Raw genomic sequence first — 13771 nt, 5'->3', positions numbered from 1 at the left:
CTGGCATATACCGGCTACGGCGCATCGTGTCATATCATCATATTCATATCAATACAATGTTAATCACAGCGACGTCACGCGCGGAGGCTCAGGCCCAGGGGCCCCCTGAGCTCATGGGCCCCTGGGCCCGGTAGGCCCGTTGGTTAATCCATCCCTGGAGCCGCTGGTTCCCTTCTCTGCATCATGTGACATGACACCTGCTGCAGGAAACGAGATGCTTCCTAAGGAGCCTCCCGCAGCAGAGGACCCGACGCTCTGTGAGGCTCCGCCCCCTCTCGCCCCCCCCCCCCCCCCCGGTCTGCAATGCTGACGCATCCATCAGCAGCTCCACGCCGGGACCGAGAGGCTGCGGAGAGCAGGACTCCCTCAGCCGCCGCTCTGCCTCTCAGCTCACTGGGAGAAGAGCATCCAGAGCATCCAGAGCATCCTCAGGTCTACAGGACGACGTCTCACAGGCTCTGACGACCTCACCACAGCTGTGATGTAATACCCTCTCACACAGAGGCATGAAGCAGATGGTGCAGCGTGATGCACCACGGTGCATGTTGTTGTTGTTGTGAGGCTAGAGAGACGGACTGAGCCTGATGCTCAAGAGGTTTCCCCTCGTGGTGAACATGGAGCTGTGAGGGTTAATGTGTCGTGTTGCACAGCGGAGACCCTCACACGCTGCTGCGCTGTAGCATGTAGCACGTAGCATGTAGCACGTAGCCTGTAGCACGTAGCCTGTAGCCTGTAGCCCAGCTGCTGCTGACGGGGCTCCAGCGTCTCGCTCTGGCTACAGAGACGTATCCGCTTCCTGCTGGAAGGCGTGCGCTGCTCAGCGGCACAGAGGCAGACAGTCAGCTGGAGCTGATGGAGGGAGGAGGAGCAGGAGGAGGAGGAGGAGCAGCTTCTGACAGCAGTGTTCAGCGACAGCAGAGGAACTCCACCAGCTCGTCACCGTCACACCGTGAGGACGCTCTGGAGGGACGTCTGCATGTTCCCATCACAGCGGATCCAGAGGAGCGCCGCTCTCTCTGTCTGTCGGGCTCCTGGTCTGAGGGTCTGAGTCGAGACTTAAAGAGAAGAAACACGAGCTCTGGAGGTGGAGGTGGCGTCGCTCTGGAGGTGAAGGTGGCGTCGCTCTGGAGGTGAAGGTGGTGTCGCTCTAGAGGTGAAGGTGGTGTCGCTCTGGAGGTGAAGGTGGCGTCGCTCTAGAGGTGGAGGTGGCGTCGCTCTGGAGGTGAAGGTGGCGTCGCTCTGGAGGTGAAGGTGGTGTCGCTCTAGAGGTGAAGGTGGTGTCGCTCTAGAGGTGAAGGTGGTGTCGCTCTGGAGGTGGCGTCGCTCTGGAGGTGGAGGTGGCGTCGCTCTAGAGGTGAAGGTGGTGTCGCTCTAGAGGTGAAGGTGGTGTCGCTCTGGAGGTGGCGTCGCTCTAGAGGTGGAGGTGGCGTCGCTCTGGAGGTGAAGGTGGCGTCGCTCTGGAGGTGAAGGTGGCGTCGCTCTGGAGGTGAAGGTGGTGTCGCTCTAGAGGTGAAGGTGGTGTCGCTCTGGAGGTGAAGGTGGCGTCGCTCTGGAGGTGAAGGTGGTGTCGCTCTAGAGGTGAAGGTGGTGTCGCTCTAGAGGGGAAGGTGGCGTCGCTCTGGAGGTGAAGGTGGCATCGCTCTAGAGGTGAAGGTGGTGTCGCTCTGGAGGTGGCGTCGCTCTGGAGGTGAAGGTGGCGTCGCTCTGGAGGTGAAGGTGGTGTCGCTCTAGAGGTGAAGGTGGTGTCGCTCTAGAGGTGAAGGTGGCGTCGCTCTGGAGGTGAAGGTGGCATCGCTCTAGAGGTGAAGGTGGTGTCGCTCTGGAGGTGGCGTCGCTCTGGAGGTGAAGGTGGCGTCGCTCTGGAGGTGGAGGTGGCGTCGCTCTGGAGGTGGAGTCGCTCTAGAGGTGAAGGTGGCGTCGCTCTGGAGGTGGAGGTGGTGTCGCTCTAGAGGTGAAGGTGGCGTCGCTCTAGAGGTGAAGGTGGTGTCGCTCTGGAGGTGAAGGTGGTGTCGCTCTAGAGGTGAAGGTGGTGTCGCTCTAGAGGTGAAGGTGGCGTCGCTCTGGAGGTGGAGGTGGCGTCGCTCTGGAGGTGGAGGTGGCGTCGCTCTGGAGGTGGAGGTGGCGTCGCTCTGGAGGTGGAGGTGGCGTCGCTCTGGAGGTGAAGGTGGCGTCGCTCTGGAGGTGGCGTCGCTCTGGAGGTGGAGGTGGCGTCGCTCTGGAGGTGGAGGTGGCGTCGCTCTGGAGGTGGAGGTGGTGTCGCTCTAGAGGTGAAGGTGGCGTCGCTCTGGAGGTGGAGGTGGCGTCGCTCTGGAGGTGGCATCGCTCTGGAGGTGAAGGTGGCGTCGCTCTAGAGGTGGAGGTGGCGTCGCTCTGGAGGTGAAGGTGGTGTCGCTCTGGAGGTGAAGGTGGTGTCGCTCTAGAGGTGAAGGTGGCGTCGCTCTGGAGGTGAAGGTGGTGTCGCTCTGGAGGTGAAGGTGGCGTCGCTCTGGAGGTGAAGGTGGTGTCGCTCTGGAGGTGAAGGTGGTGTTGCTCTGGAGGTGAAGGTGGCGTCGCTCTAGAGGTGGAGGTGGCGTCGCTCTGGAGGTGAAGGTGGCGTCGCTCTGGAGGTGAAGGTGGTGTCGCTCTAGAGGTGAAGGTGGCGTCGCTCTGGAGGTGAAGGTGGCGTCGCTCTAGAGGTGAAGGTGGTGTCGCTCTGGAGGTGGCGTCGCTCTGGAGGTGAAGGTGGCGTCGCTCTGGAGGTGAAGGTGGCGTCGCTCTGGAGGTGGAGGTGGCGTCGCTCTGGAGGTGGAGTCGCTCTAGAGGTGAAGGTGGCGTCGCTCTGGAGGTGGCATCGCTCTGGAGGTGAAGGTGGCGTCGCTCTGGAGGTGGCGTCGCTCTAGAGGTGGAGTCGCTCTGGAGGTGAAGGTGGTGTCGCTCTGGAGGTGAAGGTGGTGTCGCTCTAGAGGTGAAGGTGGTGTCGCTCTAGAGGTGAAGGTGGCGTCGCTCTGGAGGTGAAGGTGGCATCGCTCTAGAGGTGAAGGTGGTGTCGCTCTGGAGGTGGAGGTGGCGTCGCTCTAGAGGTGAAGGTGGTGTCGCTCTGGAGGTGAAGGTGGCATCGCTCTGGAGGTGGAGGTGGCGTCGCTCTGGAGGTGAAGGTGGCGTCGCTCTGGAGGTGGAGGTGGCGTCGCTCTGGAGGTGGCGTCGCTCTGGAGGTGGAGGTCCTCTGTGGAACCAGAACCTCTCTGTGAGCTCCGGCTCGGTCTCATCCGGTGAATCCCAGTCGGAGCTGTGTGTTGCTATGACGACGTAGGCTGAAGGGCGGCGGCCATGTTGGATTTGTTGCACTAACGCAAAACACACATAGCGCTCTGCCATGGTTTATTTACTATCATACAATAAGACTCGTCATTTAATTAAATAAGGAATCAAACTGCTTGTTATTTTCATTCAACTTGAGACTAACTTCAAAGTATAATTTGTGCAGATTAAAACCAGATAAATTAAAGTAGAAGTCTTAAAGAACGGAGAGTAAACAAGTGAACAGACCCATGGCGAGGAGCAGGAGAAGGAGGAGCAGGAGGTGGAGGAGGAGCAGGAGGAGCAGAAGGAGGAGCAGGAGGTGGAGGAGGAGCAGGAGGTGGAGGAGGTGGAGGAGGAGCAGGAGGAGCAGGAGGTGGAGGAGGAGCAGGAGGTGGAGGAGCAGGAGGAGAAGGAGGAGGAGGAGCAGGAGGTGGAGGAGCAGGAGGTGGAGAAGGAGGAGGAGCAGGAGGTGCTGTTGACTGAGACTGGAGGAGGAGCACAAACAGTCGTCCAGACTCTTCACCCATCTGCGTCTCTTCTCTTCAGACTCGTCCTGGGCCGTGTGCAGCAGCTGTAGCCACGCCCACTCCTCATCTCACCAGATGAGGTCAGAGCGCCTGTCAGTTATCATGTGCTGAATTAGTTTCAGAGCCGATGAGGTGAGGCTGAGCAGGACATCACTGCCCCCTAGTGGTAGAGCACCAGAACAGCTCAGATATAAATCCAATCCAAAGTGCAGACCTTCCTCTGGGTGTTCTGCAGTCTGATGACTCCTGGTCTCTTCTTCCTGTAGATGGCGGCGGCGTCCCCCAGCATGCAGAGCCTCGAGGACCGCTCTCACCCCCGCACGCTGCTCAGCCGGCTCGGCGAGCAGCGCTCCCACGGCCTCTTCTGTGACGTCACCGTGGTGGTGGAGGACGTGAAGTTTCGGGCCCACGGGAACATCCTGGCCGCCTGCAGCGGATACTTCAGGAACGCTCTGACGTCTCCGGAGGCCTGGAGCTCCGGCCAGGTGCTGGAGCTGAGGGACCTGAAGTCCGAGGTGTTCGCCAGCATCCTCGACTTCATCTACTGCTCCGAGGTGACCTCCCCCGGTCCAGAGCCCCCGGGGGGGCTGGTGGCCGCTGGGAAAAGACTGGGCATCCCTTTTTTAGAGAAGCTTGCAGAGCAACAGGCCGGACGTGTTGGATCCACAGACCGCAGGGCTCCGGAGGCCATCGCCAGAGGGCCCCGCATCACCAACGCCTTCTCCATCACCGAGGTGTGTCCGGGGAACCACCAGTTCACGCCTCCGGTCCAGACCAGAGAGAGGCTCCCACCGACTGACCCCTCCCCCTCCCGCCTGTCGGAGCACTCGTACGCAGTCAGCCGGTCGGCTGGAGGCGCGGACAGCAAGCCGAAGCTCCTCGACGGGAACGCCGGCCCTCTGAAGAAGCGCCACAGGCTGAGGGGAACTTTGTGTCTCGGCATTCTTCCGGCTGCGGCTGGAACACCGACAGATAAACTCACGCTGGCTGCACCTGCTGCCGCCGCGAGCCCGCCGCCGCCGCTGACTTCAGAGGCAGAGGCCGGCGTCGGCTCGCCTGACGACGCTCTAACGGAGCGAGGCCCCCCGACTCTGTCCCGCCACTCAGAGGACAGCATTTCCATCGACGGGTGTGACCTCTGCCCCGAGGTCTTCACCAATCGAGCTCTGCTCGGCGTCCACGCAGAGGTGCACAACAAGCGCTTCGTCAGTCATTTGTTTTGCAAGTTCTGTCACAGGAAGTTCATCCACCTCAAGCGGCTTCGCCACCACGAGCAGGCCTGTCCCCGAGCGGCCCGCGGCGCTCCTGGCATCTCCAGCAGAGAGGCGGAGCTCCATGCAGGCGGCGCCCCGGACACGGCAGAGCTCTCCACGCCGTACGCCCCGGGACCGCTTCCACCGGAGCGACCCCACGCGGAGAGGCCGGCGAGGCGGTACGGCTGCAGTGTGTGTCAGCGGGTCTACCGCACCGTGTCCAGTCTGAAGCGCCACGAGAACGTCCACTCCTGGCGGCGGGCGTATCCGTGCCACTACTGCAACAAGGTGTTTGCGTTGGCCGAGTACCGGACCAAGCACGAGGTCTGGCACACGGGCGAGCGGCGCTACCAGTGCATCTTCTGCCTGGAGACGGTCATGACGTATTATATCTTAAAGAACCACCAGAAGTCGTTCCACGGCATCGACCCCGGCCTGGCGGTGAAGAAGAAGTCGGCCAGCGTGTATCCCATCAAGCTCTACAGGCTGCTGCCCACGACGTTCAGGAAGAGGCGCTACAAGACGTACAGACAGACGTACGCGGAGGAGGAGGAGCCTGCGTTCCCTCTGACGTTCATGGCCACGACGAAGACGGTGGCGCCCGTCGTGCCTCGCATCGGCTTCGGCAAGCCGGACGTGGATGGAAGCCCGACCCGTGGCGTGGACATCCAGAGGGGCTCGAGAGCAGAGGACCGCGTCTCTGTGCAGGCGGAGGCTCCGGGAGGTCTGCCGGGGCTCAGGGACTCGGCGCACATCGGTCACGTGCCGTTCCTCAACTCTTTGAGCGCGGTGCAGAGGTTCGGTGAGTTCTCGGCTTCTGCAAAAAGAGTCGAGGATATGACCACGGAGACGCTTCAGTCGGGCGCCGACGGTCCGGGGCGCGACACGAAGATGGGAGCCAAGACAGAAACGTACATCGCCAAACCCGCGTGCCCGGGTCCGTCCGTGGCCGGCGGCGCCATGCCCCTCTGTCAGATAACCGTGAAGATGGGCAATGAAGCCGTCGTCCGGCGCCGGATCAAAGGCTCCAAACTCTTCCCTCGAAAGAAAAGGAGACTTCGAGAACTGAGTGAGGAGGAGAGTCCTCCAGCAAGGGAGGAGTCCGAGAGCCCGAGGCTGAGACAGGAAGTCCCGTCCGCCACAGAGACGGAGACGCTGGACGAGCCCGACTGTGATGCGGCGGACAAGCTGTGGCGTCCCTACTACTCCTACAAAGCCAAGAAGAAAAGGAAGAAGCTGAGGTTCAAGCACGGAAAGCTTCTGTTTCAGGTTCATCCTGAACCGCCTCCCGCCGAGGGCCGCCTCGACAGAGGGGCCCGGCTCACGGACGAGAGCCCGTCAGGCGGCGGAGAGGCGAGACGGAGAGAGACCTCCAGCCCGAGGACCCCCTACAGCTGTGACATCTGCGACAGCGCCTTCATCACGGAGACGGGGCTGAGAGCTCACGTCATCGGTTCACATCCCTGCTTCTGCCGGACCTGTGGGAAGCAGGGGCCCCCGGGGGAGGCCCCCACCGGCGGGGACTACGTCTGCGACCGCTGTATGGAGATAGGCTCCTGCTTCGACAACGCAGCCAGGAGCCCCAACCCGGAGAAGAAGTACCGCTGCTCCTTCTGCCCCCAGCGCTTCCTCTACCTCGCCACCAAGAGGAGCCACGAGCAGAAGCACCGGGGGGCCGCGGAGGAGGGGTACGAGTCCGACGACTCGGCACGGCGGAGGGAAGACGACATCAAAGCAGAGGACGGGGGCGGCGTCATCAAGAGGGAAAGGCTGGAAGAGGGACGTGGTCCCATTGGCTGCTCCATCGGGCCGAAAGCTGAGGATACGACGGACTTCACGTCCTCTTCAAACTTCAAAGGCCCGTTGTCTCCATTGTTTCCCCCGACAACCCCAAAGATGAAACATAAAATGTCTCAAAGAGATGCTCAGCCCCCTCCTCTGACGGCTGGCGACGCAGATGGAAACCAGGCCGTCGAGTCGGGGTCGAGGACAGCCGGTCCCGAGGGTCTGGAGAAGTCCTGCAGACCCTTCAGGAGAACCGACCCCGACTCTCAAGGTACCCACGCGTCTGGACGCAAGCCAGAGGAGTGGATGTGCAAAGAGGAGCCGTTGTTTTAGAGGTCTGTGGACATCGGCCAAAGAGGAAGTGAATCGACTTCACTTGGGAACGAAGGTTGTGACGTTCACAGCTGAGCTCAATAAAACGACTCTAAACACGAGGAACACGCATGACTCACATGATGTGGCTCCGTGACGATGGTTCACCCTCAGGACCATATGTTGGGATCATTTAGGACCTTCTGACAGACGTTGTCTATGCATCCAGGAACATGAGTTGGAGAACTGAGAAGCTTCCTGTCGTTACAGCACCACTTTAAAACATGTTGCACTTTATTCATAGACGACTATAGAGATATTCTGTTGGTTCAATACTTTGACCATTCAATAAGCACCATTAAAATCATTATCATAAAAAACATGTAAAACTACTTAAATAAATGTTGTAGGTATTCTGAACACATCCTGTCTTCCTTCAGCCAAGTATCGAACATGTTGATCATCAGTTCACAGAATTGAGTGACTTATAAGCAGATTCACTCGTTCTGACGGTGAGGACAAAGAGCTCAATATTTTAAAATGTATATTATATTATTTATTTTTTGTTGCAAAAACAAAACAAACAGAATATATATAGATTTTTTTTGTAACACCCCAAAATAAAAATACATTAAAAAAAAGTATTTTTTTTGTAACACCAAAAATATATATATATATACAAATTAAAAAAAGAAATCAAGGAGCAGTTACCCTCCTGGAGGCAGCAGTGTGTCAGTTACCCTCCTGGAGGCAGCCGTGTGTCAGTTACCCTCCTAGAGGCAGCCGTGTGTCAGTTACCCTCCTGGAGGCAGCCATGTGTCAGTTACCCTCCTAGAGGCAGCCGTGTGTCAGTTACCCTCCTAGAGGCAGCAGTGTGTCAGTTACCCTCCTAGAGGCAGCCGTGTGTCAGTTACCCTCCTAGAGGCAGCAGTGTGTCAGTTACCCTCCTGGAGGCAGCCATGTGTCAGTTACCCTCCTGGAGGCAGCAGTGTGTCAGTTACCCTCCTAGAGGCAGCAGTGTGTCAGTTACCCTCCTAGAGGCAGCAGTGTGTCAGTTACCCTCCTGGAGGCAGCCGTGTGTCAGTTACCCTCCTGGAGGCAGCAGTGTGTCAGTTACCCTCCTGGAGGCAGCCATGTGTCAGTTACCCTCCTGGAGGCAGCAGTGTGTCAGTTACCCTCCTAGAGGCAGCAGTGTGTCAGTTACCCTCCTGGAGGCAGCCGTGTGTCAGTTACCCTCCTGGAGGCAGCCGTGTGTCAGTTACCCTCCTGGAGGCAGCAGTGTGTCAGTTACCCTCCTGGAGGCAGCCATGTGTCAGTTACCCTCCTGGAGGCAGCAGTGTGTCAGTTACCCCCCTGGAGGCAGCCGTGTGTCAGTTACCCTCCCTGGAGGCAGCAGTGTGTCAGTTACCCTCCTGGAGGCAGCCGTGTGTCAGTTACCCTCCTGGAGGCAGCCGTGTGTCAGTTACCCTCCTGGAGGCAGCAGTGTGTCAGTTACCCTCCTGGAGGCAGCCATGTGTCAGTTACCCTCCCTGGAGGCAGCAGTGTGTCAGTTACCCCCTGAAGGCAGCCGTGTGTCAGTTACCCTCCTAGAGGCAGCAGTGTGTCAGTTACCCTCCTGGAGGCAGCAGTGTGTCAGTTACCCCCCTGGAGGCAGCAGTGTGTCAGTTACCCCCTGGAGGCAGCCGTGTGTCAGTTACCCTCCTAGAGGCAGCAGTGTGTCAGTTACCCTCCTGGAGGCAGCCGTGTGTCAGTTACCCACCTGGAGGCAGCAGTGTGTCAGTTACCCTCCTAGAGGCAGCAGTGTGTCAGTTACCCTCCTGGAGGCAGCAGTGTGTCAGTTACCCTCCTGGAGGCAGCAGTGTGTCAGTTACCCTCCTAGAGGCAGCAGTGTGTCAGTTACCCTCCTAGAGGCAGCAGTGTGTCAGTTACCCTCCTGGAGGCAGCAGTGTGTCAGTTACCCTCCTGGAGGCAGCCGTGTGTCAGTTACCCTCCTAGAGGCAGCAGTGTGTCAGTTACCCTCCTGGAGGCAGCAGTGTGTCAGTTACCCTCCTGGAGGCAGCAGTGTGTCAGTTACCCTCCTGGAGTCAGCCGTGTGTCAGTTACCCTCCTGGAGGCAGCAGTGTGTCAGTTACCCTCCTGGAGGCAGCCGTGTGTCAGTTACCCTCCTAGAGGCAGCAGTGTGTCAGTTACCCACCTGGAGGCAGCAGTGTGTCAGTTACCCTCCTAGAGGCAGCAGTGTGTCAGTTACCCTCCTGGAGGCAGCAGTGTGTCAGTTACCCTCCTGGAGGCAGCAGTGTGTCAGTTACCCTCCTGGAGGCAGCCGTGTGTCAGTTACCCTCCTAGAGGCAGCAGTGTGTCAGTTACCCTCCTGGAGGCAGCCGTGTGTCAGTTACCCTCCTAGAGGCAGCAGTGTGTCAGTTACCCACCTGGAGGCAGCAGTGTGTCAGTTACCCTCCTGGAGGCAGCAGTGTGTCAGTTACCCTCCTGGAGGCAGCCGTGTGTCAGTTACCCTCCTAGAGGCAGCAGTGTGTCAGTTATCCTCCTGGAGGCAGCAGTGTGTCAGTTACCCTCCTGGAGGCAGCAGTGTGTCAGTTACCTCCTGGAGGCAGCCGTGTGTCAGTTACCTCCTAGAGGCAGCAGTGTGTCAGTTACCCTCCTGGAGGCAGCCGTGTGTCAGTTACCTCCTGGAGGCAGCCGTGTGTCAGTTACCCTTCTGGAGGCAGCAGTGTGTCAGTTACCCTCCTGGAGGCAGCAGTGTGTCAGTTACCCTCCTAGAGGCAGCAGTGTGTCAGTTACCTCCTGGAGGCAGCCGTGTGTCAGTTACCTCCTGGAGGCAGCAGTGTGTCAGTTACCTCCTGGAGGCAGCAGTGTGTCAGTTACCTCCTGGAGGCAGCCGTGTGTCAGCTACCCTCCTGCAGGCAGCCGTGTCAGTTACCTCCTGGAGGCAGCAGTGTGTCAGTTACCCTCCTGGAGGCAGCAGTGTGTCAGTTACCTCCTGGAGGCAGCAGTGTGTCAGTTACCCACCTGGAGGCAGCAGTGTGTCAGTTACCCTCCTGGAGGCAGCAGTGTGTCAGTTACCCTCCTGGAGGCAGCCATGTGTCAGTTACCCTCCTGGAGGCAGCAGTGTGTCAGTTACCCTCCTGGAGGCAGCAGTGTGTCAGTTACCCTCCTGGAGGCAGCCGTGTGTCAGTTACCCTCCTGGAGGCAGCAGTGTGTCAGTTACCCTCCTGAGGCAGCAGTGTGTCAGTTACCTCCTGGAGGCAGCAGTGTGTCAGTTACCCCCTGAAGGCAGCCGTGTGTCAGTTACCCTCCTAGAGGCAGCAGTGTGTCAGTTACCTCCTGGAGGCAGCAGTGTGTCAGTTACCTCCTGGAGGCAGCAGTGTGTCAGTTACCTCCTGGAGGCAGCAGTGTGACAGTTACCCTCCTGGAGGCAGCAGTGTGTCAGTTACCTCCTGGAGGCAGCAGTGTGTCAGTTACCTCCTGGAGGCAGCAGTGTGTCAGTTACCTCCTGGAGGCAGCAGTGTGTCAGTTACCCACCTGGAGGCAGCCGTGTGTCAGTTACCTCCTGGAGGCAGCAGTGTGTCAGTTACCCTCCTGGAGGCAGCAGTGTGTCAGTTACCCTCCTGGAGGCAGCAGTGTGTCAGTTACCCTCCTGGAGGCAGCAGTGTGTCAGTTACCCACCTGGAGGCAGCAGTGTGTCAGTTACCCTCCTGGAGGCAGCAGTGTGTCAGTTACCCTCCTGGAGGCAGCCGTGTGTCAGTTACCCTCCTGGAGGCAGCAGTGTGTCAGTTACCCTCCTGGAGGCAGCCGTGTGTCAGTTACCCTCCTGGAGGCAGCAGTGTGTCAGTTACCCTCCTGGAGGCAGCAGTGTGTCAGTTACCCTCCTGGAGGCAGCAGTGTGTCAGTTACCCTCCTGGAGGCAGCAGTGTGTCAGTTACTGGCCTTCCGTGAGCATCAAAGGGCTCCAACTCCCTTAAGGATGCTCGCTCACGCTTCTATTCCAGCGTAATCAATAAAAACCCTGGAAACTCTAAACAGCTTTTTTCTACAATAAATCATCTCCTGAAGCCACAACCATCCTCTTCAACTGAGGCTACAGAGGAGCGATGCAACAGCTTCATTGACTTCTTCAGAACAAAGGTCAACAACATCCGCTCTCCGATGGCCAGCTCTCCGACTCGGCTTCCCTCTGACCCCAACATCTTATCTGCGAGTGTGCTGTCTCCTCTCGATCTCGCTGAGGTTCAGGAGAGCCATGTCGAGAAAATCCTCAGAAATATGAAATCCTGTACCTGTACCCTGGACCCCATTCCCACTGCTCTGCTCAAGTCACATATCCCCACTCTCAGTCCTTTCATCACCAAAGTTGTGAACCTTTCCCTTCGCTCTGGCTGTGTCCCTCCTGTGCTCAAGGTTGCTGTCATCCGTCCCATTCTGAAGAAGCCCACCCTGGACCCGGAGGTTCTCGCCAACTACAGGCCTATCTCCAACCTTGCCTTCCTGTCCAAGGTGTTGGAGAAGGTAGTTGCTTCTCAACTTCAAGACCATCTCAAAAACAACAACTTATTTGAAAAATTCCAGTCAGGATTTGGTTCAGCCCACAGCACTGAAACAGCTTTACTAAAGGTGACAAATGACCTGCTGATGTCAGCCGATGCAGGATCACCCTCACTCCTCATCCTCCTGGATCGGACTGCTGCCTTTGATCCAGTGGATCACACCATCCTCCTAGAGCGCCTCCACACCACCATTGGACTATCAGACTCTGCACTCCAGTGGTTCCAGTCCTTTCTGGCAGAACTGAATATGTTTCACTGGGAAGATGCAGGTCCAGACGGCTCCCAGTCTCCTGTGGTGTTCCACAGGGGTCGGTGCTCGGACCAATCCTCTTCATTATCTACATGCTCCCCCTCGGCCGTGTCATCAGCAGACATAGGATGTCCTTCCATTGTTATGCTGACGACACACAGCTTTACATCAAAACTGCCCCAAACCCCTCTGCAGCCATGTCATGTGTCACCGCCTGTCTTGGGGAGATAAAGGCGTGGATGAGCAACAACTTTCTCCAGCTCAACAGCAGCAACACTGAAGCCCTCCTTGTTGGCACTCCAGGTTCAGACATCATCCATAACTCACCTCACCTTTGACAGTCAGGTCATTCCCCTCTCCTCCACAATCACCAATCTGGGAGTTCGGTTTGACCCCCACCTGACCTTTACTGACCATATAAAATTCCTGTGCAAAACCTCCTTTTATCATCTAAAAAACATCTCCAAACTCCGCCCCATTTTAACCCTGTCAGACGCAGAGAAGCTCGTCCACGCCTTCATCTCCTCGAGACTGGACTACTGCAACTCTCTCTACACTGGGATCACTGACAAGAACATCACCAAACTACAATATATCCAAAACAGCGCTGCCAGGGTCCTGAGGGGAGTCCGGAAATATGACCACATATCACCCATTCTCCAATCACTGCACTGGCTGCCTGTTTCATTCCGGATTAACTACAAGGTCCTAGTACTCACATATAAATGCATCAACGGACATGCACCCCCCTACCTACAAGAACTTATCACTCGCCTAACCTCCACCCGCACCCTCAGATCCACAGGCCGCTCGCTCCTTCGGGTCCCCGACACCAAGCTCCGCACCATGGGCGACCGGGCCTTTGCTCGGCAGCGCCACGCTTGTGGAACAGTCTCCTGACCACCTGAGGGAAACTCAGACACTGAACTCTTTTAAAACTGGCCTAAAAACCTTTTTATTCAGGAAGGCATTTCTTTTACCTTGAGTTAATTTATTGTCAGCTATTACATTCTGATTTTTTTTCTTTTTATGGGTTGCTTTAACTATGTTATAATCGGTTTTATTTGTTTTTACTATATGTGTGGCACTGAGATTCTTTGAAGGAAGAGTGCGATAAAAATGAAATGCATTATTATTATTATTATTATTATTACCCACCTGGAGGCAGCAGTGTGTCAGTTACCCTCCTGGAGGCAGCAGTGTGTCAGTTACCCACCTGGAGGCAGCAGTGTGTCAGTTACCCTCCTGGAGGCAGCAGTGTGTCAGTTACCCTCCTGGAGGCAGCAGTGTGTCAGTTACCCTCCTAGAGGCAGCAGTGTGTCAGTTACCCTCCTAGAGGCAGCAGTGTGTCAGTTACCCTCCTGGAGGCAGCAGTGTGTCAGTTACCCTCCTGGAGGCAGCAGTGTGTCAGTTACCCTCCTGGAGGCAGCAGTGTGTCAGTTATCCTCCTGGAGGCAGCAGTGTGTCAGTTACCCTCCTGGAGGCAGCAGTGTGTCAGTTACCCTCCTGGAGGCAGCAGTGTGTCAGTTACCCTCCTGGAGGCAGCAGTGTGTCAGTTACCCACCTGGAGGCAGCAGTGTGTCAGTTACCCTCCTGGAGGCAGCAGTGTGTCAGTTACCCTCCTGGAGGCAGCAGTGTGTCAGTTACCCTCCTGGAGGCAGCAGTGTGTCAGTTACCCCCTGGAGGCAGCAGTGTGTCAGTTACCCTCCTGGAGGCAGCGTGTGTCAGTTACCTCCTGGAGGCAGCAGTGTGTCAGTTACCCTCCTGGAGGCAGCAGTGTGTCAGTTACCCTCCTGGAGGCAGCAG

The 13771-nt window shown here is 57.6% G+C and overlaps 1 protein-coding gene across 3 annotated transcripts; it reads left to right on the top strand.

Moving 5' to 3' along the window:
- The first annotated feature begins 335 nt into the window (after positions 1-335).
- On the top strand, positions 336-7576 carry zbtb38 (zinc finger and BTB domain containing 38). 3 transcript variants are annotated; one of them, XM_056441672.1, is made up of 2 exons: positions 336-483; positions 4073-7576. In XM_056441672.1, exon 2 carries the CDS (start codon positions 4073-4075, stop codon positions 7175-7177), a length of 3105 nt encoding a protein of 1034 aa, XP_056297647.1. In that variant the 5' UTR covers positions 336-483; the 3' UTR covers positions 7178-7576. The 3 variants fall into 3 exon arrangements, with proteins under 3 accessions (XP_056297647.1, XP_056297646.1, XP_056297645.1); XM_056441671.1 differs by lacking the exon at positions 336-483 and adding an exon at positions 3724-3886; XM_056441670.1 differs by lacking the exon at positions 336-483 and adding an exon at positions 3724-3938.
- Positions 7577-13771: the final 6195 nt, after the last annotated feature.

Source organism: Pseudoliparis swirei, chromosome 20 (assembly GCF_029220125.1).
Source record: "Pseudoliparis swirei isolate HS2019 ecotype Mariana Trench chromosome 20, NWPU_hadal_v1, whole genome shotgun sequence".
Taxonomy (NCBI): domain Eukaryota; kingdom Metazoa; phylum Chordata; class Actinopteri; order Perciformes; family Liparidae; genus Pseudoliparis; species Pseudoliparis swirei.
Note: the sequence above shows the minus strand (reverse complement) of the source record. Positions and strands in the feature narration are given on the sequence as shown.

Bases quoted from the DNA above. Each gene is read 5' to 3' on its own strand.
- zbtb38 (XM_056441672.1), top strand. From the start codon at position 4,073: ATGGCGGCGGCGTCCCCCAGCATGCAGAGCCTCGAGGACCGCTCTCAC.